The 27021-nt window shown below is 37.1% G+C and overlaps 2 protein-coding genes across 2 annotated transcripts; both read left to right on the forward strand.

Annotated features, from left to right (window-relative positions):
- The first annotated feature begins 19368 nt into the window (after window positions 1-19368).
- On the forward strand, window positions 19369-21502 carry LOC132858510 (large proline-rich protein BAG6-like). The gene is made up of 4 exons (XM_060888890.1): window positions 19369-19494; window positions 20285-20402; window positions 20918-21147; window positions 21349-21502. Exons 1-4 carry the CDS (start codon window positions 19411-19413, stop codon window positions 21424-21426), a joined length of 510 nt encoding a protein of 169 aa, XP_060744873.1. The 5' UTR covers window positions 19369-19410; the 3' UTR covers window positions 21427-21502.
- Window positions 21503-21508: 6 nt separating this feature from the next.
- On the forward strand, window positions 21509-22971 carry LOC132858509 (large proline-rich protein BAG6-like). The gene is made up of 4 exons (XM_060888889.1): window positions 21509-21621; window positions 21763-21941; window positions 22143-22272; window positions 22585-22971. The coding sequence occupies exons 2-4, from the start codon at window positions 21772-21774 to the stop codon at window positions 22837-22839; spliced, it is 555 nt and encodes a 184-aa protein (XP_060744872.1). The 5' UTR covers window positions 21509-21621; window positions 21763-21771; the 3' UTR covers window positions 22840-22971.
- The last annotated feature ends 4050 nt before the right edge of the window (window positions 22972-27021 follow it).

The following is a 27021-nucleotide window of genomic DNA, read 5'->3' on the forward strand; positions in this document are numbered from 1 at the left end:
AACCAAATCTTCTGCTGTTGTAGTTCTTCTACCTAAAAGTCATATATGTTGTGCACTCTAAATGGTTCTCTGTTTTTCAGTCACTGAGATCATATTTTTTATGTATTTTTTTTTCCATTCTGCAACTGCAATAGTTATTAACAATTACAAAAACATTTCAAACATCACTGAGTGCTTCAAGGAAGTGAATGATGTGTTAAATTATTCCTCATTATAAGTTGTACAACATTATTAACTTTAGTTTGTAATGTGATATGAAACACTTTATTTCAAATGAATTACAAAATCATATACAGACTAGTCATTACTGAAGTTTGGAAATGAATGGCAAAATAATAGCGACACGAAAATAACTGGGTGCTTGTTAAATAGATGGCGAGTAAACTACATGTGTGTCTTTATCATTTTTAGAAGCACTCAAAGACGCCTGTTTAACTGTTTGAAATGTTTATTTGTAATAGTTTAAAATACTACACTAACTAGAATTATTAATATTCTAACTTTACTCTATACATTGTACTGTATATAATTCTTGATAAATGTAAAATGATTCATTTGAAGTATGTTTATAAACTTATACAATTTATAAACTTATAAAAGAATGTATTAAATGTATTAAAGTTTTAATACATTGTTTTGAATAATTTAGAACTTATAATCACGTTGTGTCCCAGTGCGAGTGTCACTCTGGAATATAATGTCATGTGGCATGATGATATCTTGTGAATAATTTTAAAGCAACTTTAACGTTAATTAACATTTGTAGAACTATTAAATAAAAGACAGACGTTCTAAAAGACAAACGCATGTAACATCTACTTAACCCTGGAGGAACAGAAAGCTCTGTGCTTCATGTGTGTTTGGACGCAGCCCATAATGACAATTTTAAATCGTTACAATATTCTTAGAATTGTTAGTTTATAATTGTTGAAGCTTTAAAATAAATAGTTAATACGTTTAATACGTTAATTTACATTACATAATTCTAGGTTATCAAGGAATTATTTAGTGCACATTAATCACAGATATAATTCTTTATGTATATGGGTTTGACAGAATGGGTTACCACAAACACCTTTTGGATGAGATGTATTACTAATCCTTTGCACCTAAAAATGATCTGTCTGCTCTGAGCAAGGCAGAAAAAAAAAGAAAGCAGAAAGAAAGAATGGATGTAAGACTAAAGCTAGTGGGCCGGGGCAAGTGGGTCCCGCTGGGTGATAATCTGATCAGCGTTATGGAAACAATCAAAATAATTCCCTTAAATTAGCCTGACGCGGCACCCTGCCAACCAGGAGATTGGAAAGCGATCGCAGAGAGACCCATCCTAATATGAGCGCTAGCTGTGCAACCAGGGCAGAAAATTGGGTGCCTAACAGAGGAGGATTCCTTATTGGCAAACACGCGGTAGTCAAATTAGCCACTGTAAATACAGGGGGTGGTATAACAAAGACCCCCAAAAGAGCTTCAAGAAACCCATTGTCTTATTTGGCTTAATTTAGACTGTAGCAGAAATCATTTTGGGTAATGTGACACTTTTCATTCACTAGCCGTAACAAGAAAACTGGAACGAGCTACTTTGTGAAAATTTTTATATAAGCACTTAATTATACACATGTGCAGTTCTGAACAAATGACTTGAGATTGGAAAAAATGAATCATGGAAAAATTATACAACAGAAATTGGAGACTCTATTTTGAGGAAGGGTTTAAGATATTCAACTATACAGTACCATGCCGCTGGGAAATGCCTAGCTCTAACGTTACCGCAATGCTTGCACCTTTGCAGCATAATGTATTAATTGTAATAAACAGTTTTCATTTATAAAAGCAGGATTGAACAGATTGTACCAACTACAGAAAAATGCTAGCTTGTTGACAGGGCCTCTTTTTATTATAAAATTTTTTGGGGTATTTCTTCCCCTAATAGCATGATTTGCTACATGTGAGCAAGAAGAAGTTAAACATGTGTAATACACACTTTTTTAACTGATCACAAGCAAAATTGTATCCATATTAGTCAGATTGGGGAGCACAGTGGCTTAGTGGTTAGCATGTCTGCCACACCTCTGAGGTTGGGGGTTTGTCTCCTATCCATTCTGCCTGGAGTTTGTATGTTCTCCCCGTGCATTAGGAGGGCTTTCCTCCTCAGTCCAAACACACATGTTATTGACAGACCAGCATCTCTAAATTCCTCATAGTGTGTGAATGAGTGTGTACAAGACGACCTGTGTTGGAATTGTGATGGTAGGGGTGTCCCCACCTTGTGCCCTGAGTCCTCTGGGAGAAGGTCTAGGCTCCCTAAGACCCTTAGTCGGATGGATTCTCTGTATTATTTTTTGTGCAACAGAATTTTTTTTAACCATTGACCAATTTATCTGTCTATCTATCTATCTATCTATCTATCTATCTATCTATCTATCTATCTATCTATCTATCTATCTATCTGGCTGTGTGTGTGTGTGTGTGTGCGTGTGTGCGTGTGTGTTTTCACAGACAAGTCAGAATATATCACCACTGTGATTGCAACTCATGGTGAAGTGAGGATGTGATGGAAAAGTAAAAGCTGATGCGATTATAATTATAAATGATGACAATGATTCACAAGCCTGGAGATGATCTCCTGTACATCTTTCCCTTCTATCCCACTGGAAGCAGGATAAATGTGCATGCTAACAAAGCGGCTTTCTGCCAAGCGCTAGGATCAGCAATTGAGCTTAAATGTGTGGAGATCCCTACTGCATTTTTGGCCTAGCATGTTTAGCTTGATTTGACAGCGCTATAGCATCAACACTGTAATTTTCATTAGGCCAGGGCCAGCCTTAGCTTAACACCATAGCCAGCGAGCAATTTAGAGTTTACAATTCAGCCTAATGTGAGAAGGTTTGCCATGAACCATTTGTCATTTGCTATTTGTCAGCACACACGCACACTGCTGACTGGCAATGAATGAGCGAGGGAGTGCAGAAAAAGACATAATCCATTTTTTGCTCACGCAGCCAGCTTCTTTACATACGCAAAACAAAAACAACTGCATGGGAGAGCGAAGGCTAATTTAATAGGATTTAATTCTGAGAGAGGGAGTAGTGAGGGGAGGGAGAAGCGAGGCAATTGAAGGCAGAGTCTTTTTCATGTATGGCAGGAATACCTCACAAATTACAGAAGGAGGGACACAATGATGCTGATGATTACCTTTGAGGGCCACAAAACAAATCGGCCTTTTCACAATCAAGGCCATGGTGTGTCTAATCAAATGAAGGCAAAAGCCAGTAATCCGAGCATTAGAGGAGAAAATGAACCGCTGCTGTCACCCATCCAGATTCATACAAGAGCATGAGGGGTACATGGAAGAACAAAAAATAACCTTGTATACACACACACAAAAACACATTTGACATATTATCCTTGTGATGATCTTTAACTGAGATAACTATTAATTAAACCTAACCATCACCTTAACCTCAGTAACAAATAAGAAACCTTTGGGCTCTTTTAGTTTTTATTTTTAATTGTAATTTTTTTAATTTATTTTAAATAAAAGCTGTAATTTTCAAGTTTGGCCCACAAAAACTTAGATATCCGTAATATTCTAGAGACATTTGCCCTTCACTGTATATATTAAAACACCCCATTGCACACACACACATACACACACACTAAATAACCAGGTTACACACTACAGGGGGAACTTAGAAAACGCCCAAAACTTGATTTTTCAAAACATTTCATAATACCCTAGCCTTAGGCCTTAAAGTCAATGTAAAACAAGACATATTAAAAAAAATTACCATAATATTCAAAAAGTACATTTTAAAGTCAATTCATATGCAAATTAAATCCTTAAAAAAAGCCACCCATACTTACAGTATACTAGTTACTTTATACTTTCTATTTCTTATTTTATAGTTTTATAAGCACTTTCAAAATAATAGAAAATTTAACTCAAATAAGAAAGTCAACTCTACAGTGAGTTTTGCTTGCATATTTACACAAATTTGTTGTGCTACTGTATATTTATCAAACCTAATCTTTTTTTTGCATTTTTGCAGTGTTGGCATGTGGATGGCATGGTGGTACAGAGCACTGCGCCTTGCAGTCCCAGGGTCCCTGGTTTCATACTGGCTTTGAGTTACTGTCTCCATAGAGACTCCCATGTTCTCATCAAGCCTGTGAGGGCTTTCTAAAGTTTCTCCATTTCCCTTCCAACTCCTAAAATGCATGCATATAGGTAAACTGTTCATTCTAAATTGCCACTTGGTGTGGAAGGACTATGCAAATCTGTGCATATGCATCCTACACTGTGTGTATTCCCACCTCACAACCAATGTTCCCAGGATAAACCCCTGACCATGATAAAGCTGATAATAAAGATGAGTGAATGTGAGCTTGCATCCAGCCTCAAACCGACTTTCACTATGATCAGTAACAATATTAGAAGATACTCTATCCAAACAAACCAAATCCAAAACACAGATGCTTTGTTTTTATGCATTTTACATGGCACCAGGATGGGATCCTCATGCAGTGATATATAAATTTAGTGGCAACATGATATAGGTCTTAAACTTAAAGTCGCACAAACAGGGGCTACGGGAATGCTTCCATGTTCTCTGCTTGGCAGATAATGGAGTCTGTTTAGCTGTCCTTTCTTGTTGTGTATTAGCCATGTCTGATTCAGGAGCCTGAGCTCTGGTTCAGAGGGGCAGATTAGGTCATCAGTTACCTGCAGTGCAACCATTGTGTCCCGGCGCTAGCAGCCTGCTCTGGGAGTCATTCAGTGTGATACGTGGCTAATATCTACACAGGAGCACAATGAGCTTGGCTGACTCTGCCAGAGCATTTGTCTTTGTACATGGGTCTTTTTGCTCAGTGCTCCCATGCAGTACAGGAGGAACCTATCCGGCAAATTCGTTGTACAGTTATTATATTTTACTTCCGCACCCACTTTTCATAGTGACAGTCCTTTGAGAAAGAGAGAGCATTGTGGGACTCATAAAACGCCCCAAATTGCCCACAGAAGCAAGAACAAACAATATACCACCTGCTCAAGAGACTAAAACACCTTTTTTCCCCTGCTTGGGAGTATGGTACAATACAACATGGGAATAATCAGAATGAAAATGTTGTACAGAAAGATGGTTACTCCTCTAAACTCCACGTCTCGTATGCCGCATGTTCAATGGATGCAGCCGAGATCACAGCATTTGAATAATACCAGCTGAAGGCACCTTTTTACCAGCAGAAGGGATTAAAATTCAGAAACGTGTAAACGTCTTTAAGAGGCTGGCGCTCGGTGATAAAGCATGACATTCGTCTTTGAGGGAGAGAGAGTAAGAGGCGTATGAGATGAGCAGAGAAGAAACACACAGACGTTGGCAAATGTGGTCTCTTCATGATCTTCTGGGCTGGGCTATACCTTCACTTTGACTGCTTGCCTTTTTTCAGCAACTGGTAAGCCTTCAATTAAATGACGGCTACCTTTTTCAAGTTAGTAATCCTCTTAGTGTAGAGCCTACCCTTTGCCATGTACGGTTTCAGTGCCTGGCAAGACAGTGCGCAAACTCTGTGAGCAGAATTATACCACTCCATCCTGCTGACTTCAGCAGTCTCAGCACCGATAAACACATCACACACACATAAACACACTCTTACTCTACGTTCATGCTAGGAGGTTACTGCCAACCATTCATTTTTTTTATGTATGTGTGCCACTGTGCTAAATTTCAGCAACAGCAACATTTCAATTGAGATTTTCTTAATTCTATAAATATGATGATGTAAATTAACAAATCTAAACAGATTAGGATGATCCTATGGCAAGTATGGGCAAATATTCCTTCAGTTCCCTATTCAAAACTTCCAACTTTATACTGTAGCTTCTACCACTTCTCATTAAAATGCATGATTCAGATGACAACACATTCACAAGCGACAAACTAAAGGTAACTTGTCGCTTGTAAAAGTGAACCACAGGATTGCATTACTTCCTCAGAATGACCTGATGGTGACCAGACAGCAATGCATCATCACTAACCCATCATCATCACCATCATCAACAGGCTGTAGGTCACTCTGTAATATAAGTAAAACAAAATTGTAATAAGGTCTTAGTGAGGAAAATAATCCGGTGGACCTCAGGATCTGGTCATGTGACAGTAAGACATTCGACTGCCTATTTTCCGAATGTCCCACTCTCAGCCACTCAATGCTTTTTCAATGCCCCTCTGTCTCCACTCCAGAGAAAAAGAGGGCAGCTTAAGACTAAATTTCAGCTTGTGTGATTGGACAGTTCTGTAGACCTTTCCCTTGGTGCCAAATTGCCCTACCAATTTCCACTCCTCTACAATTTAGCAAATCTGAGTGAGGAAAATTGCCATTGTTAAATATTTCATTTCCTTCGATGTGAATTTGGTTCTATCAACATCTCAAGTTCATTACATCTAAGGAAATGGGTGGACCGTAAAAATTACATCCAAGGATATATATGCAACTTGATGTTCTCGGACATAATAGGGTTGTATCCATTATTGTAAAGAGTTCTGCAAGTGTATGGCAAAGCCTTTTCAGTTGGGTCTTGGTTGCCTGGTCCAGGTACAGACATGATTACAGTTCTCATTCACTTCAAATATGTCCAGGTGATCATGTTGAAATTGCCAACTGTCCGTGGTTATAATGGTGCTCCAAACTCGGGCAGAAAGTCACTTCCTGTGACAGCAGTCATAGATTTGTGGTTCATCCACTAACCTAAAAGGTGGTCAGTATTCAGGCTTTTTGTCACCCCGATGCTACAGTACCCTGACAACCTGTACTAAAATAGCAACATGATTCCTGATACTTTAGACTTCATAAATAATTGCTAGCTTGGCCTGTTCCTGTCAGAGGAACTGGACGATACTTTGCATGGCATTCTAATGACCACTGTGCCGAACAGGGTTGGCAAAAACAGAGTGTATGCAGACTAAAATCACTGCAATATCGGCTTGGTCAAAATGGGCTAAACCACAGGGCAGGAGCGAGGGGAGGAAAGAGGGTCTCCGCATGAGAGAGCTTTGTCACATCTAGTCACAGAGCGTGGAGAAGCTGACACACGCTATAATCAAACAGATTTACCTCTACACATACACACACAGGCCTAGGGCTTTCAACACTCTGGCAGCTTAGAGTCTGGGAACAATAACACTGGACACACAATACAAACACTCACATCTCAATGTTCAGCGTAAATACAGAAAGAGGTGGAAAGGAGGGAAAAGAGGGAGGGAGGAAAAGAAAAAGTGAGTGAAAGAGAATAAATAACAGAGGCCAGTGACCCATGCTAGGTGTGGGAGTAAAAGAAGAGGAGATGGAGATCTGTGGTAGTGACACTGTCCCAAACTCCCTTCCTATTGTCCAGTCACTGTTAGGATAGACCTTGGGAATTGTCTGATTCTTCAGCTTTTTCATGTTTTACACAGTCAGTAAAGTCGATCTTTTTTGAATGCCACAGTCTAATAGACTCATTAGAGTGAACAGTGCAATTGGGAATACACTGAGAAGGACATGAAAATTTGATAGAATGTAATGTAAATTGGTAATGGTGAATCATGGGAACAAGATAAGCCAGAATCTGCCAATATTTCAGTTTGATGTGCATAATGACAGGTTAAACTGGGATTCCGTGATTTACAGGATAGCTTCTGGCTTCTTCAATTCTTTTTCAATAAAGTACAGTATGATAATATTAACACTCTGCAATCCATATATTCCTAACGAATTATTGATTCATCTGTGATAACACATTTTAAAAGGTAAACGCTATAAATTAAAGATTCTGCATCAAGAATTTATTTTAAAAAGTTATTCTTTTCCAAAAGCATACCTGTCAAACTGATGGATCAATTTGGACACTTACAGTACCGTCCAAACACACATATCACTAAAAGCTAAACAGTGTCTCATACATAAAATCATCCATGTTATAAAATCGAATTCTTTACTAAATTACACAATACTGTTCTATACTTCTTATAGAGTCAAAAAAAATTACACAAGGCTTTAATTGATTGAACATCTATACCTATAATTCAAGGCATGGTAATACGTAAAACTTTGTCTAAGAAAAAATAGAAACAGGATCAAAATAAAATAAGTTAATTTCATAGATTTTTTTTTAAAGACAATCAGATGTTAGCTATTTTATGCATTTTATCACTTTTATTTAAAATGTAGTTTAAAATATGTATTAATTTGGATCAATATAAGTCCATCGCTCTGAAACACCATTTAAAATGGTCAAAACAAAATTATATATATATTTTTAAATCTATTAATTGGATATCATGCATTATGTTATAACCTTCTTTTAAAGGCAATTTGAGTGAAATTAAAATACAGTGCCTTCTTATATACCCTTTCAATCTACTTCCCTCTTTCAGTTAAATAAGCTATATCATTTTATTTTAATACTTGTATGCACAAATGTATATGTTTTATTTTAACTGAATACTTTTAGAAACTTTGTGCATGGTGGCCTGGAATCCCATCCACTGCATAAGCTCCAGATCCACCACAACACTGACCAGGATTTTTTTTTATTTAGTAGCTAAGGAGGACCTAATTTTTTTTGCATAACCCAATACCCTTTCTCTCACACAAAAGGAATAATTGGGTTCTAGTGGGTTCTTCTGGAACCATGTGGTCATGTGATCTATTGCGTCTCCAAGAGACAGCAGTAGCAAGACATTAGTACTGGTGCATCTCAAACCACAGGCTACAAGCAAACTCTGCTAGTGATGGCAAGTAAAAATCGCAATCTTAATCAATAATTACAAAAGACACAGGCCAAAGAAAATCAATGAAGATAGTACTGTCAAGGGTTTGCACTTCAGACATTTAAGGACATAAAATGATTTCAATGGAATGTAGTAAAGAGTTTACTCAGGAGAAAAACACAGTTTTGTATTCATGGTGTTATTACAGCATATGAAGTAGAGAATGGTGCAATAGTCCATTTAAATGACTTTTTTTTGTGTCAGTTTGCAGCACCATTGTTCGTGCAATCATCTTTCTCTGTGGCCCAGACTATGAGAAATACAGTCAGTTTTTACTTCAGACCGCTGCAACATTCCAGCCTGCTACAATAAAACACGGCAACGTTATTTACAATCTGTGCACGGCTGCACCAATTAGCAGCAATTAACACCAGGCATGGAGCACCTGCAGCTTATTTTTCAGTGAGCGCTGGGCCAAAGTTTGTGGGACTCATGGTGAGAAATCCCTCCCAGCTATACTGTCTTTCTCTTAAACATCACAGTATGATCAGTGCAAGGAGCATGGACTAGATGTGGTTTGTCCTACTTGCCAATGACCAGCAAAACCTGCAACATCCAGTAGCAAAGAACAGAGATAGAAAGGAGGCATGGGGGAAGAGGTGGAGTGGATAAGATGAGGAGAAGAAGAGATGAAAGAAACAGCTGTATACAAATGACAGGAGCGCGTCGCATGCAGACACCCGCCGGAAGAGGTCTGTGTGCGGTCATCGAGCAGCTTCAAAGCACCAGAGCCAGCCGCAATGCACAAAGAGCCTCAAACACTGTTCAGTGTCCTTGCTCTCTCTCTCTTTCTCTCTCTCTCTACACACACAGTACTGCTTACATACTGGCACTTGCTACAGTGTAGAAAGAAAAGGAGCTGTGCTGAAGGAGATGCAATATGAAACTCACTTCTGCACCAACTAGAAAACCCCTACACTTTGTGGACACTAGATTTGTATAGGGTACTGACAGGAACAGGAGAAAGGTTAATTTAGTGTTTTAAGACTCATGGGCATTCTAAGTGACCAACATGTGTAGACTTATAGATAAGGTATCTGTAGCTTATGTGTATAAAATGCGAAAATAACATGTAAGAACATAACAACATTAGAACATTAAGAACATTAAAGATGTACAACACAGTCTGTTCTTGTGTACTTTTACATCTCTCTAGAGAAATATCATTATATAATAATTATTAATATAATTATAATATAAGAAGACATATTACATATAATATCAGAAAGAAAATGGTCCATGACACCATGAAAAAGAAAAATGCAAGTAATAGGATTGAAGTTAAGCATCAGAGTGGGAAATCATTTAATTAAAAAAAATATGTTAAAAAAACTATTGAGCATTAAAAGTTTACATGCTAAAACTTCAGGTAACTAACTCCTTTATGCCATGTTTTGCAAAGTATAGTCTTCCGTGCCAAAAAAGTATAATAATGTGTGAATAATACATGCTACATATCTAGGAATAATACTTGCTTCCAAATGTAAGAGGTGATTTTAAGAGAACTTCACTATGTGCCGTCCAGTCTCTTTAATCTCATCGCAGAAGGCTGACCACAGCAAACAGAACGACAGTCTAAAGCATGAGAGAGTGGTTATTATGCTGAGGGGCACCACCATGGCAGAAGGGAGTATATTTGCTGTCTTGTGTCTCAGCACCAGGCAGTTTTGGATGTAATTCCCTCACCTGGAGTGTGGCTGGGGTGGGGATATTTACCAGGGTTGTGGGGGTGTTGAGGGGTTGTGTCTGAAAGTTGAAGTGGGTGTGGGTGGTGCGGCTAAGAAGGGGGTGAGTGTTACCAGGAGAAGGAATCGCACCTTCACGACACCCCATAGTAATTACACACTCGAGTGGCTGGACTGTGGAGGAAATTGAAGGCCTGAGCAGGAGCCCAGCTGCCTCGCTTTCCCTCCCCATCAATGTGCCCGTGATTGAGGCTGCTTACCCACACACACACATACACACACACCCTCCACTTCCCTCAATCCTCAGAGGAAATGCCGCTTTGTGTCCTGGTAATGAGATTCTCACACACCAACCTTATTTACCATCCCAGACAGGGGAGCAGCGAGCAGACGAGAACAGAGGAGGAGAAGAGAGGAGAGGGAGTAGTGTGCTGCACAACTTTACCTCTCAATTACAGAGACACTAATCAAACCAGCTCCAGAAGTGTGCCTCTGTGGGCTCACGTCTAAAGTACAGCAAATGGAAAAATAAGTTATTTCATAAAATAGTAAGAAATATATAAAAAATATAAGAAATGAAAGTCTCAGTATGGAACCACAGACTCTTACTGCCAAGACTCAGAACTTTACCACACCGTCATCTACTTCAGCAGCTGATCACAGGAAAGCCTAGTTTGAACAAAACACACATATATCCCAGCCAATATTTAGTAATGTTTAACAGGTTTTATGAAGGCCAGGCTGAAATGATACCTGGATGCAACAAAGTTTTGAGAGTTCTTTAGATGATTGTTTCAAAACTTCTAAAAGGGTTCTGATTGGTACTTTTATGAAAGGCAAAAACCCTCTGTTGCAGGGTACAAGATATTTCCCATTCAGAAACCTGCTAGATTACTAAAATCATTAACTGTACAAAGAACTCTTGACTATATACAAAATTATATTACATCTGAAGTTTTTAGAATGGTGCATTTTTTGCTAACATTGTTTGGAATGGATTTAGCAGGTTCTGTAATGGATATGTTTAAATGTTACCAAAACAACATTTCTGCAATGTTCTAAAAACATTAACTTCTTTAAAAAGGAGCTTTAAATGATTTAAGAACATCAGATGGTAGTCTTATATGGGCCTAATATAGTCTTATATAATTGTTATAATTGTAAATGCATCTGACAAGTCTTAGGAAGGTTAGTCTGAAATGTTCTCCAAACAACATTTCGTCAATGTTCTGAAAACAGGCTGTAAGACAGTTAAAAAAAAAAAGGCTCATGGAGAGTTTGTTAAATGGCTAATGTTTTGAGATTTCTAAAAAGGTTCTGCTTGGAACCTTTCCTGATAAACAAACCCTACGTTGCATTTCTCAGGAAAGATTAGTAGAAGAAGCTGTTGGAAGCCTAGAATTTTTACCTGCCAAAGAACACTTGGAAAGAAACCTTTAAAACTGTACTGTACATCCCATGGTTTTAGAACTTTGCCTTAACATTGCTTTAGTAACATTCCCATGAATGCATTGGGCAGGTTGTAAAAGGCTAGCTTAAATATTACCCAAACAACAGGTCTGTCTCAAGTCACATACTTATGCACTATTCTGTGGTATTTTGTAGCATAAATAGTCCGAGTAGTGTGTGTTCACATCCTAAACTCAAATTCAACTGAAAAAATAAGTGTGGAACCTTAGACACGTTATGCACTGAATGCTTACAGCATTGCTTACGGATTGGAAGAGGATGGGGCTTCCAGATGCTAATGCCTGATGAGGAAACATTTTTAAATATGGCTGACACAATATTACTGACACAATACTATCATTTTAAAATTCATACACTACATGGTAGAGTACATAGGGCAGGTTCCCAGTACATCATTTTGGATGCTGATAACATTCCTTTAGTGTCCTGATAGCATGAGATATAATGAAAGTCTTTTCTTTAGATGGTTTAATTCTAGCTTTCTAAATCGGCTAACATTAATTTTTTTTATTTTATTTTTTTTTATTATAAAAGCCAAGACATGCTTTTAAGGTTCTACTAAGAACCTTTAAGAGCTTCACAGAAGCATGAACTGAAGAAACATTTAAAATAATTTGTAATGTGAAATGTTTGCACCAGAATGTTCTTAGATTAAAAATGTATTGTTTTGTTGTATGAACAACCCATCCATGTGGTAATTCCCACTAAAATGCTTGTGTTTCCCAATGAATTCCCAAAAAGTTCTCAGGAACTTTAGTTTGCTGTCAGTGTATTAGAATACACTTTTGGTCTATTTTCCAACACATCTGGGAGATCAGGTTGAGACTCTCAAAGATTTAGCCTTGTTTCTCTGTCTCTCTTCCATCCCATTGTATATCTAGTAGTACAACTTTTGTTCTAGCTAGCTAGATTGTTAGTCATTAGCTAGCATTCATTCTAGGTGGCAATATTTCTCGTGATCCCTATTCCTGTTCATGTAAACAGTAAGCTTTTAGTAAACAATTGCAACATTTTCCAGCAACATTTAACTTAAACCTCAAGAAAAAGCTCAGCAACTACTGCTAGTGTGTCACATCCTTGCTTTCTTCAAATGAGTGTATTGGAGGAGTGATGAAATGAACCTTTTTTTAATACAAAGTGAGTAAGGCAGCTCGCTAGGCCTGCCTGCCTTTAGCATGGTGACCAGCAGGATATTTTTGGCCACCCGGTTGTGTGAGGAGATAGTGGGGCGCTTTGGCCCCGACTGCCCTTCTCTACTGGCACAGTGTGAACACACACTTGTCACGGCAGCCTGGGAACGCACACAATTAAACACGTCAGCATGTGGTAACTGCCCCAGGCCAGCCGGGACATGGCTCACACTGCCGCCACGCTGCCCCTGGACACCCCTCTGCGAGTGTGTGTGTGTGTGTGTGTGTGTGTATGCACAGTCAAGAAGAGTTGATGATTAAACTAGCCTCAATATACAAAACAAAGCTTGCCTGTGACCCCAATTTACACTGCACCACTCCAAGACTCTGCAAGTCAAAAGTAATGGATGCACTTCCAAACCATCACCATCAACACATCCCACATTTCTGACTTCCCACTTCAAATATTCACATCTCTAGGATGCAACTCTATCAGATCTTAATCCATAAGCCACTAGTTCGTCTGAGCAACTCAACCAACGTCCGTGTCTCTGCTTGGCAACACGTGTTGTTTTTGTTTGTGATAGGCAGAGGCAGAATTACCCTGATAATGTGCAAAAAAGTCAATTAAATTAACTGTGAAAGGCTATTTATTTTGACCTGAGGATACATTTCTTCTCCGTTCTAAGGAATTACAAGGAAAGCAGCACAGTCCTTATATTGGCAAGAGAACAAAGAACGAGAAATGGGGTGAAGTTGTGCTTGCATCATACTGCCATCATGTGGGAAGTCAAGGCAGCATCATGTGTGTTACACCAGTGTCTGGGCCTCATCTATAGGAAATAATATCCATGACAAGCACAAGCACCACTGCTGCAACATTTTAAAATACACAGGCTAGCATCGGCAAAGATATGTTGTGTAGTAATAACTGATGCTGTAAAATGTACAGAAAATCATAAATATTAGTATTTTTAGCAGTCTCATAGACGTCTGGTGGAGAAGTGGAGTAGACTGGGACACTGTTCAAATGTGGAATTTTGTTGTTTTTTTATCATAATGACAGCAGTTGTTTTTTTTCCCCTATTTTATTAAAAATGCAACTGCCAAAAAAAGTTTGATACTAGATGACTGTCATTTATAACGAATTACAGTTAAAAACAAATGTAGACCCTGTTGTTACTAATGCCTGGTTTTCTGATATTGTGTGCATGTCTGCATTTATTTACTTGGTCATGGCTGTTATTAGTGTTATTATTTATTGTCTCAAACCTCATTTTATTTTACTTTCCTTTATTATGTATGATGCATTACAGTAGATGAGATCATTATCAACCAGTATCAAACTTGTTATGGTTACTGTTTAGTCAACTGGAATCTAACTGCATTTTTTAATATAATGAGGTATATTACTGTATATACTCTACAGTATTCTAAATCAGACTGTATATACTATATCATACTCTATTATATACTGTATATACACTACAGTACTCTAGAATAGACTGTATATATTCTATAATACTCTATAATATACTATATATACTCTACGATACTCTATAATATACGGTATATACTCTATAGTACTCTAAGGTATACAGTATATACTTTACAATAATCTATAATTTACAGTATATACTCTATAAAACTTTATAATATACTATATATGCTCTATAATACTCTATAATATACTCTATATACGCTACAATACTCTATAATATGCTCTATATACTCTACAATATACTGTATATACTCTACAATACTCTATACTATACTGTATAATATACTATATTTAATATGCTGACTTATTTAGTGTATGCAATGAATTGTGTCCTTGTAATAAATTCTGTGCAATGATATACACTGAAAGGAGTCTTACACTTGTTCTTAGTGGCTAAATGTGGTAAAAAAAAAAATCAACCAGTAAAGCCCATTTGCATGAGTGGCAAAATGTCGTCAAGATTAAAACACTAATCCACAACAGTTCAGAAAGACCTGGCTGATTAGAAACCATCATACACACAGTTCTTTGCTTTCTGCTGCTACTCTCTAATTCACACACACACACAAACACACGCACACACACACACAAACACATGCACACACACACACACACACACACGCACACACACAGAGCTATGCATGCACATAAAAAGTACACAAAATGCTGTAAAATCTATACTGTTGGTGTTTACAATGAACATGTTAAATGTAATTCATTAAATCTGTCAGACAGAAGTACAGTATGGAAAGGCAGAATGTTTTCTATCATGAGTGCACAGAACTAATCCCACAGCATTGAAGGCATACAGGGAGAGAAAAACGCCTGGCTTGTAGAGTCTTGTTATCCGTCTACCTGCTGGCTGAAGAACTGGCAGAACAGAGTGAGAAAGGCTTATGCTGCCTCTCTCCTGATGGGCTGCTCTTCAGTCAGTCACACACACTGCTCAGGATATCCTGCAGCTCCGACTGAGTCACACACAAGTCCCACAGAGTCCTCATCAGCTTTCAATCCCTGCGTCTTAACTAAGAGACAGAAAGAACACACACTAAAAGAACCAGCTACACAGATATATATTCAGCATGTTACACAAACGGTTTAATTAAATCTGATCAATTTCTATGCTTATTTCTAATCTTTTTTAGAGCAAATAAAAGTAAATTATGTAACAAATGACATAATTGAACATATTATTGATTATTCACCTTAAAGTGTTATTCATATTACATCTTTTTATTTTTTAAAATTTATTAAACTACATCACTTTTTTGTATCGATTTTATGTGGCATTTAATGTTGTGGAATATCCAGAAAATTCGAATTTGTGCCTGTTATTATTTATATTAAAGCAGCTCTCACAGCACCCACCTTCTGTCTCTCTCACTCTCTTTCTCTCTCTCTGTTTCTCTCTCTCTAGACAATGCAGCTTGTCAGGTTACCAATAAACCAAAAAAAACAATTTTTCTAAATTACCAATGATTTTCCACAGATTTGGGCACATTTGACGTCATCACATTATGCATTCAGCTAAAGCACTCTTTGATTTATGTGCATCAAACATGAGTAAATCCATAGACGGTAATTACATATGTCTTCACCAAACTCAAAAGTTGCATCACTATATATATATACATATATATATATATTGTTTTTTAATTTTTAAGTATATATATATATATACTTAAAAAATAAAAAACAAAATCCTGAGGGACTGAATTAACAAACATCTCTTCTTAGAAAGCTTATCCATATCAATAACTGCACATAGATGACTATGTTGGCTTTAAATATACAAATAACAAATAAAGAAATGCATCAGTTATCATTCTCTGGATGTAAGTATAATTTTCCATTTTATTAATTCTAATAGCTTAATTTGTGGACCACAGTGACTATATCAGCTAATGGCAGACCACCAGCTGAGTCAGCCTCGACCTGCTGAACAATCAGAACACCCAGGGCAGGGACAAACGCCCAACGCACAGTAATCACATTATTTATTCAGTTAAAGCACTTTCTGCACATAGAAGACTTGGTTTTTCATTAAAAAAAGAGTTGAATTTATGTTTAAAATTATGAATAAAAATACATGAATTATGTAGTTAAAGCACTTTCTGCACATAGATGACTATGAGTTGTTTTTATGTTTACAACTTATAAATAAAAATACATGCATTGTTATATCTGTGATTTGTTTTGCAGTTGTAATAAACTTAGAAAATAGAATATTTTCACAGAACACAACAGTGTGATATAAATAGTGTATATGAAACCTTTTACTACTTTGAGCTCTTCTGACCAACCCAGTAGGAAAGTGACTTCTGAAACAGCAGTGTGTGATTTGCAAATGAGGTTTACTGCACTCTGAGCATGTTAATAATACTAATCCTAGGATTACTGGCACATTTTCAAGCTGCAATTACATCACCAAGTGTTTGGCATCACCATGACCAGATATTCTGCTTCGAGTTAATCCTGTCACATCAGGCCAGGTGGAGAAACATCATCAGAGCTGCTGTGAAATAATTCCGAATTAAAGAGATTTGTGTTTCAGAAAATGAATGGAGATCAACCTCAGATTTGCTGGTTCCAAGAACATCACACATTACAGGACATGTGTTATGAAACATATAGGTGTTGCCTCAAACACACTAACATTATACATATCCTTTGAATAAACTCTGGATAAGAGGTTCTGCCAAATGCTGTAAATGTAAATGCTTTCCACATAATAAATAGCTATTTTCTTGTAATACTGACAAAGCATTAAGTCATGACTTAATTTGTCCTTTATTATTCAGGAAGCAGAAAAACCTGCACAATTCTGTAGTATCAGGGATAATATCGCAAATTTTATAAAGCGAGGCAGAAACAAGCTTCCATAGATCTCAAATATATTATACTGCCCTGATACGAGTTTGTGTATCAGCGATTCCATTCATCTCTAATATCTAGTTAGTATAATAGCGTATGTTTGGGAACGTAACGAGTTAAATTGACGTAATAGGAAGTGGGCATGGCCTATGTTTAGTCTTTTTGATTCAGGCTAGTGTATGTTAGAAATTTTTTAACGAAATCTATTGTTAGTAGTATTGTCATGGTAACAAATGGCATTAAAATATACAGCATTAATTAGATAGATTGATAAAAGCCACAACAATTGATAAAAGTCAACACAGCAACCACGGACCAGAGAGATATAACAGACAATCAACAGACCTACAGTTTGCATACCGAGGAAACAGATCAGTGAATGATGCAGTCAACACTGGGCTGCACTACATTCTGCAACACCTTGGCTGCCCAGGGACATATGCCCAGATTCACTTTGTCAAAATTCAGTTTGGTTTTTAATATCCTGATCCTGCCCCTGATCCTGCCCCTGATCCTGTCCTGATCCTGCCCCTGATCCTGCCCCTGATCCTGTCCTGATCCTGCCCCTGATCCTGTCCCTGATTCTGCCCCTGATTCTGCCCCCATATTGATGACATCATCCCTGATCTTCTATATAAACAGGAAGGAGAAGAAGAAGGAGGAAGGTGTTAGTAGTGGTGGTTGATTGTAGTGTTGTGAGAGAGTGATTTATGTTATTGATATTGTGTTTTCGTGATAGTTCTTGTTCTGGTTTTGACTCTGAGCTTAGATTACCCTTGTATTTGTTGCTGTGGGTTACATTTTGTATACACACACACTCACACACACACACACACACACACACACACACACACACACACACACACATATATATATCACTGTAAAGTTGTGCACTGTTTCACTGGCAGTAGGGTTGTGGCTGCTATATTAAACAATAATTTTTCATAATGTCATATACACACATTTGTGTATTTACACATTTAACACATTTAACACACATTTGTGTATTTACACATTTAACATACTTTAAAACAAATCACATTCTTCTAACTCTTTTTCATATTTCACATCTTTCCTCTACTGACTTATTTATTAATTTAGCTTTTACTTTTGGATTAGCTTTTGTAGGCTCTTAAAGGTGTGGAAATTCTAACTATAAGTGAAAGTGAAAGTGAAAGTGAAGTGACGTGACATACGGCTAAGTATGGTGACCTATACTCAGAATTTGTTCTCTGCATTTAACCCATCCAAAGTGTACACACACAGCAGTGAACACACACACACCGTGAACACACACCCGGAGCAGTAAAAATGATTAACAGTAGAATGGAACTGGCCAAATACCCAAAAGGTTTTCGGGAACAAAATGGCACTCAAACAAATCATATTACAGTAACTATAGATATTTGAGTAAATCAGACTTTGAAGACAAATAGTAAGGATTACTACCTCTACATCATTAAGCTAAACAAACAACTTCACATTGAGTAAAGTCCACAGAAAGAAATAAGTTAGCAAGATTGTTAGATTTTACAGTGTATAGTCTGCATTTATATTTAATACTCATACTGTCTATATTGTATCACATCGTCTGTATTGTATTGCATAGTCTGTATTGTCTTGTCTTGTATAATATAGTGTTATTTATGTCTGTACTATTAAGAGTCACAAACGGCTTGAACCAAATTCCTTGTGTGGCAACATCAACACACTTGGCCAATAAACCTGATTCTGATTCTGATTCTCATTTCAGAATTGCTTATATATGAATAGTAACCTGCAGAACTCGGAATCGTGCGTTAAGGTAAGTAGCTAATTTAATGCACAGCAATTCTGCTAGGTAGCTTTGTAGCTCACGGTGCTCTAGCTAGTGTGTCTGTAGTTACTGATGATTTGATATATTCTGTATCTAGTTTCCTACTCTTTTGACTGGCAGCACCATGGAGGAACAAGAAAATTATATGATAGATGTCACTGTGAAAACTCTGGACTCTCAGAGCAGAAGCTATACTGTGAGAGATCAGGTGAGTTAACTGCTATTTTTTTTAACAGGTAACAATAATGGTGCTGCTAAATATTAGACAAGTAACATTATGACAGACATTAAATACAGAAAATAGATTGTTATCATACATAATAGCTGTTTGACTGGCTCTTACTTACTTACTAGCTTTTACTTTGACTGGGTTTCATCCAAATCTCAGGAACTTGAACACGAGTAAATAAATAAATCATAAATGTCATATTGGACTTGTGTCCTGTCTGTGAAAACATTGACAGTAAAAAACATTATATAATGTTATAATAATATATATCCTATAATAAATATATCGATTATTATCATACTTATTTAAGTAATTTAAATGAAATAAATCTCTAGGCTATTGTGTGGCTTTGTTTGCATTAAAGGTGTATTATTTGTAGATATGTCTTTAATGGCTGAATGGTTGGTGATGAATATAATTTGAAACTTTTTTCACTGAACCCAACTTCATTTCCACCCACGTACACAAACCTACAACCGTAAAACACGATCTTTAATCGTTTTCAAGATTTATTTTGATACTTTATTTTAAACTTAATTTTCAAGTAATTAAAATGTTTTCACTTGGAAGTCTTTTATTCACCTTGGATAAGTTTAACTTTAGAAATTAATAGAATGGCAAGGCTACTTTTGTTTTTGCTGAGCACTGAAGACGTTTGGCTTTGAAATGAATATGAGACGATAGATCAAAATTTAATCTTTCATTTTAATTTCCTGATCTTTAGATGTTACATCTTAGTAGTGTCACCTTTTCTTTTTTTTAACCCCAGATCACTGTGAAGGAGTTTAAAGAGCATATATCTCCCTCCGTGGGAAATCCTGTAGACAAACTGAGGCTGATCTACCAGGGACAAGTTCTTCAGGATGAGAAAACTCTGGCAGAATACAGTGAGTGCATTCAGACATTTGCTTTAACAGAGCTGGTTGTTTTGTACCGTTTTATCCCTAAGGGGTATCCCAGTGGTTGACTTGGAGTGGTTTACTTATTTGACAGCAGGAATGAACCAAATTTGTTGTAGACGAACACAAGAGTTCACAAACCTTTGGTCATATAGTCTATTTTTGACATTTTTTTTGTTACCAATAATAATGTAATACTACTACTAATAGTATTGTTACATGTAATAATAGTAAGTGGTTGATGCAACTATCACTCATATTCTGATATGCAATACTGGATGCACTTTTAATACCTAACTAGTTATTTATTTGCTTTCTAGCATTAGGGCTTTCTTCTAATGAGCTTTTTTGATAATTTACAAAACATTATTGTTTTTAAGATGTATGTAAATGGGATGCACTGAAGCTAGCAGATAGCTGTTGATTACTCAAGACAAATCTGCATTTGTTTTGTTCATGGCATTTGATTTGAACACACCACGTTTCTGTTCCTGTATTTGCAGATTTAAATGGTAAAGCCATTCACCTGGTGGAGCGAGCGCCACCTCAGACGACTCAGTCAAGATCAGGCTCAAGAAGAGTACCTGGGACTTCAGGAGGCTCACAGACTGGAAACACCACAACTCCTCAGGCTGTACCGCAAGGAGCTACACATGATCGCAATGCTAATAGCTATGTTATGCTTGGTACCGTTAATCTCCCTGTGAATACCATGGACTCTCAGCAGATTCAGGTATGGACACGTGCTTTCTTTATTAGTCAGACATAAAGATGTCAGTGTCTTTGTATATAGTACACACATGTTATACACACTGGAAAGTCTACCTGTAAGTACCCTAAGAAAAAATATAGCCACCTTAACTATAGACATTTTAGCAGCTGAAATGTAATTACACTTGAAATTTTAACTTCATTTGCATATGTATTTCCATAGATGTCTATCCAGCAGATAATGGCAGCCCTCTGGGAGGGTATACGAAATACACGAGCCAGCAGCAGCAATGGGGTATGAGTGTCATTTAGACATTTAAAAGCACATGTCTCAGTTTAAAGTTTTATAAATGATGATATGTATATCTTTCACTGCTAGAATAATGGCTCGGTGAATGTTCATGTGGATCAGAACCTGCAACGTGAACCCAGGCTGCGGCTTCTCCTGGCTGAAAATTTGTTGCGAGACACCATTGCCCTGATTCAGAGACTAGAGGTACAGAGGATCTCTGAATTGAATATTTGCCTGTTTGTATTATACAGTAGTTATTAAGAGGATGTTTTTAACCAGTCCCATAGGTTTGCAACATTGAGTATAGCTAACCTCATGACTCACTCTCACTATCTGTGATTATAGGGAGAGCCCATGGATGGTTCTTCAGCTCAGGATTCTGCTCCACCCCCTTCTTACACCACCTCTACACCATCTCCTTCTGTCCAGCCCATAGACACATACCCTCTTCCATCCAGCTCACCTCCTTCATCCTCTACTTCTGCTCAGACTGATAATGCACCTCTTCATCCTTCAGGCACCAAGTAAGGATTAACATTGCAACTGAATTGGTCAAAACTTTAAAAACTTATTTTGAACACACAGTTCTCTACAAATAGTCCTGTTATTTCTGGTAATAGTTCTTAATAGGTTATTGGTTATAATTAAACATCACAACATCACAAGATCACAATTATTGGTTAAACTCATAGTAGAGTTGTTTGAATTGAACATGTTCCCATCAGCCATCCCAGCCCTGCAGAACTGGTCGAGATGTTAGGAGAGCTAAGAAGAGTAGAAGAGAGACTCCAGCCATTCATCCAGAGAGCTCACTCTATCCTGGAGGCAGCCACCACTGCTGAATACAACAATAATGTATGCTGTCATGACTATCCAGATTAGATTGCATTATTCATATCAAAGTTCATATCAAAGCTCTTCACACCCGGGTTTAGTTATGAATACCCATAGTGTATGGGGTTATCATATTGTTAGTAGTAATATTATTTTTGCATCAGTGCTAATGGAATTCTTTTCACTTCTTAAATATTATATATATATATATATATATATATATATATATATATATATATATATATATATATATATATATATATATATATATATATATATAATTGTCTTAATTATTCATCAATTAATTGAGAGAAATGGTTTGACACAATGCAGACACAGGAGAGAGAGGAGGACCAGCATTTTCTAAACCTGGTGGGAGAAGCTCTTCGGCTCTTAGGAAATGCTCTGGCTGTCCTGAGTGATCTGCGCTGTAATCTGTCGAGTGCACCTCCACGTCACCTGCATGTGATAAGGCCATATATTTCTCACTACGCTACCTCTGTTCTGCAACCAGGTGGTGTGCATCACATGCCCATAGAGGTAAGATTTAGTGTTTGCACATATTTTATAAACAAGAGACAAAGCTGAAATCTAATCTGAGAGAAATGACCAAATTAGTAGGTTAAACAGAAAGTGCTGCTGTTTGAAACGTGTTCTTTTTATGAGTTGCAACTATGTCTAATGTCTAAAATTATTTATGTGTATTATCTACACATTATTATTATTATTATTATTATTATTATTATTATTATTATTATCATCATCATCATTATCTACATGTACAGGAATTTGGTGCATCGTAATAATAGAAAAAAAGCATAAATATAAGAAAATATTAATGTTTTTTCTATTATTACTATGCACCAAATTCCTGTACATGTAGACCCTACAGTAACTGGCAATAAACCTGATTCTGATTCTGATGTCACTACTGTAGCGTTATACTACTGTGTATTCATTTGTTTAACTTTTGCTTATATTTACATGTTTCATGCCTGTGTATCTCATACAAAATCTGAAAATAAATTAAAAGACAGGTTACCAGTTTTATACTAATGTTGAAATCAGTAGTGAGATGTTCATTAAGATATGAATGTAAAATGTTCATTTTATACCTGAACAAATCTTGATATGCAGTGTGTACTTTATAATAAGGCACCAGTCATCATTCTGTGCATTTAAGTATAATTTGCCATTTTATTCATTCTTATAGCTTAATTTGTGGACCACAATGACTATATCAGCTAATGGCAGACCACCATAAAGAGTCAACCTCAACCTGCTGAACAATCCAGGGCAGGGACAAACCACAGTAATCACATTATTTATTGAGTTAAAGCACTTTCTGCACATAGATGATTATGTGTTGGTTTTAAGTATACCAATTATAAATAAAAAATGCATGCATTGTTATATCTGGGATTTGTTTTGCAGCTGTAATAAACTTATAAAATAGAATATTTTCACATCACCAAGTGTTTGAGATCACCATGACCAGAGATTCTGCTTCGAGTTAATCCTGTCACATTCATTATTAGGCCAGGTGGAGAAGCATCATCAGAGCTGCTGTGAAATGATTTCGAATTAAAGAGATTTGCATTTCAGAAAATGAATGGAGATCAACCTCAGATTTGCTGGTTCCAAGAACATCACACATTACAGGACATGTGTTATGAAACATATAGGTGTTGCCTCAAACACACTAACATTATACATATCCTTTGTATGGACTCTGGATAAGAGGTTCTGCCAAATGCTGTAAATGTAAATGCTTTCCACATAATAAATAGCTATTTTCTTGTAAAGAAATCTCTCTCAAGCTGAAATAGCTCTGTGGCTGTCAGTGATCGTCAAGTTCCACGTTAACATCTAACACTAGAGAAAGAGGCTGTCAGGTCTCCATCTTTACACATGCAACACCAGTCCCGTTCACAAGGTGGCAGAATTTCCCATTATAAAATGTTTTACTGTCTTACTCAGCTAGCTGTACAAATTAACCCAGGCTGGAAAATGCTAACATCGCTGGTTTTTGCAGGTCATTATCATTGCATTTCATTTGAACAACTTGTTGAACAACTTGGCACATATGCTCACCTGTCTCCACAGTCTAAGACATCCATGCTGCTGACCAAACTTTTACCACTTGAAGTGTAGACTTTCCAGAAGAAACTGCTTCATTTTAACTGGGTCTAGAAATGTACTCCAGCACTGGAACGAGTTACTCTCTGTAGCTTGTTGTGACTAACACCTCTGATTATTATACGCATTATTATCCTAGCACACCAAATAGCACTATAAGGGCAAGCAAACAAACACATGAATATGCAGAAGAATTGGCACTGTCAGTCTATTTAATGTGAGAATCTCCTTCCTGTTGAATTAATGGCTGTTTTAGACAGAGCTGGTCTGAGCCTTCGGGTGGTTCATATCCTCCTCTCATTGGCATGGCCTGGGTTTGATTACCAGTCACTGATTAGCTAACTCTCAGGTCCAGCTGGTCAGGAGGGTTGCAGCAGGAAGGACATGCAACATAAAACTTGTGCCAAATCAAATATGTGGACCATGTGATCCATTGTGCTGACCCCGAACAGGGAGCAGCTGAAAGAACAACATACAGTAGGTTTTGTCATGTGTTTTTGTACAAATAGAATAAAGTGCAGTGACTAAAGTGTTTTTTACCACATAAATGTCTCTAGCACATTTCAGGTCTGATTTCATTTGATCTTACCGATATAACAGGCATAATTCTGCTGGAGTGCCCAACATTACAGAAAATATATACTGATCCAAATATGACAAAATTATGTTAGAAAATAAAGAAGGTAATATGTCGTAAACATGTAATATATTTTTGTGTCCTATTCACTGTGTTTGATTTCACAAGGGTGGCATCTGTAATAAAAATGTGTCTACTAAACATCATTTAAAACCTCACATAAACTATCATGTTGGAATAAAACCTCCAGCAGGTGACTTTTCCTCTATTTCATATTTCTGTCACACAGGAAGAATGATCATTTTGTATATGGTTTCTGGTGGGTTCAGAGTTAGGTTTATTAAATGATTTATATATTAGGTGACAGAGCAAAACGATATACATGTGAGTGCTTTTAAATAGCGTATCTCACTGCATTTCTCTTGCTGCCTGGTTTTGTATTTTCAATCCTTAATAACTAGCTTATACTAATTTATAATCGCAATACACTAGAAAAAAAATAATGATAAAATATGGAATGTTTATTAAATCATTAGAAATATAAAGTTTGACATAAGATGAATAGAGTCAGTTTTAATGTTGTAAAGCACTCTGTGATGAAAAATTAAAAAATACAAAAGAAGTTTCACCAACACATGCCCAGGTAATAGCTTAAACTATGTTCACTGGTATGTTCTACATAGTGCTGATTCTGATCAGGTGCTTTTGTCACAAAATGCTGCCTTGCTCAAGGGCACCTCAGTCGTGGCCGGCCCAAACTCACAACCTTAGGGTTAGGAGTCAAACTCTCTAACCATTAGGCAATGACTTCCCCCATTTTGTTTTGATAAAACAAAATGTCATACCATACAGCAAGATCAACACGAGTAACTGGGAGAAATTATGGCAGGAGTATAAAATATATGGCAAAAAATATATATAAGGTTTTTCAAAAAGTCAGAATTTTGAGATTTAAAGTAAGAATTTTGAGATTTAAAGTCAGAATTTTGAGGAATAAAGTCAGAATTTTGAGATTTAAAGTCAGAATTCTGAGAAATATTGAGATTCTGAGAATTCTGAAATTTAAAGTCAGAATTTTGAGATTTAAAGTCAGAATTTTGAGAAATAAAGACAGAATTTTGTGATTTAAAGTCAGAATTTTGAGAAATAAAGTCAGAGTTTTGAGATTTAAAGTCGGAATTCTGAGAAATATTGAGATTCTGAGAATTTTGAGATTTAAAGTCAGAATTCTGAGAAATGAAGAGAAATAAACAGAAAGTAGATAAGATTAGAAAGGATGAAGTCAGGAAGGCTTTGAAGCTGATGAAAAGTGGAAAGGCAGTTGGTCCCGACAACATCCCGGTAGAGGTCTGGAAGTGTCTAGGAGAGTCAGCAGTGGAATTTTTAACTAGTTTGTTCAGCAGGGTTTTAGAGAGTGAGAGGATGCCTGAGGAATGAAGTGTTTTAGTGCCGATCTTTAAGAATAAGGGTGACGTGCAGAGTTTCAGCAACTATAGGGGGATAAAGTTGATGAGCCATACGATGAAGCTGTGGGAAAGAGTAGTGGAAGCTAGGTTAAGGAAGGTAGTGCAAATTTGTGAGCAGAAGTATGGCTTCATGCCCAGAAAGAGCACAACAGATGCAATTTTTGCTCTGAGAATGTTGATGGAGAAGTATAGGGATGGTCAGAGGGAGTTGCACTGTGTGTTTGTAGACTTGGAGAAAGCATATGACAGGGTGCCAAGAGAAGAGCTGTGGTACTGTATGAGGAAGACAGGAGTAGCAGAGAAGTATGTCAGAGTGGTGCAGGATATGTATGAGAGGAGCAGGACAGTGGTGACGTGTGCTGTAGGTCAGACAGAGGAGTTCACAGTGGAATTGGGACTGCATCAGGGATCGGCTCTGAGCCCCTTCCTGTTTGCTATAGTGATGGACCAGTTGTCGGAGGAGGTCAGACAGGAGTCTCCTTATACAATGATGTTTGCAGATGACTGTGATCTGTAGTGAGAGCAGGGAGCAGGTGGAGGAAAACCTGGAGAGGTGGAGGTTTGCACTGGAGAGAAGAGGAATGAAAG

The sequence above is a fragment of the Tachysurus vachellii genome, chromosome 15, assembly GCF_030014155.1.
Source record: "Tachysurus vachellii isolate PV-2020 chromosome 15, HZAU_Pvac_v1, whole genome shotgun sequence".
In the NCBI taxonomy this organism is placed as follows: Eukaryota; Metazoa; Chordata; class Actinopteri; order Siluriformes; family Bagridae; genus Tachysurus; species Tachysurus vachellii.

What these genes read in the sequence shown, in the direction of transcription:
- LOC132858510 (XM_060888890.1), top strand. Translation starts at nt 19,411, where the DNA reads ATGGAGGAACAAGAAAATTATATGATAGATGTCACTGTGAAAACTCTG. An exon ending in GCTATACTGTGAGAGATCAG is followed by an intron (nt 19,495 to 20,284) that starts GTGAGTTAACTG and finishes TTTTAACCCCAG; the next exon opens with ATCACTGTGAAGGAGTTTAA. An exon ending in TGGACTCTCAGCAGATTCAG is followed by an intron (nt 21,148 to 21,348) that starts GTATGGACACGT and finishes GTATTTCCATAG; the next exon opens with ATGTCTATCCAGCAGATAAT.
- LOC132858509 (XM_060888889.1), top strand. Translation starts at nt 21,772, where the DNA reads ATGGATGGTTCTTCAGCTCAGGATTCTGCTCCACCCCCTTCTTACACC. An exon ending in CTTCATCCTTCAGGCACCAA is followed by an intron (nt 21,942 to 22,142) that starts GTAAGGATTAAC and finishes TGTTCCCATCAG; the next exon opens with CCATCCCAGCCCTGCAGAAC. An exon ending in CTGCTGAATACAACAATAAT is followed by an intron (nt 22,273 to 22,584) that starts GTATGCTGTCAT and finishes GACACAATGCAG; the next exon opens with ACACAGGAGAGAGAGGAGGA.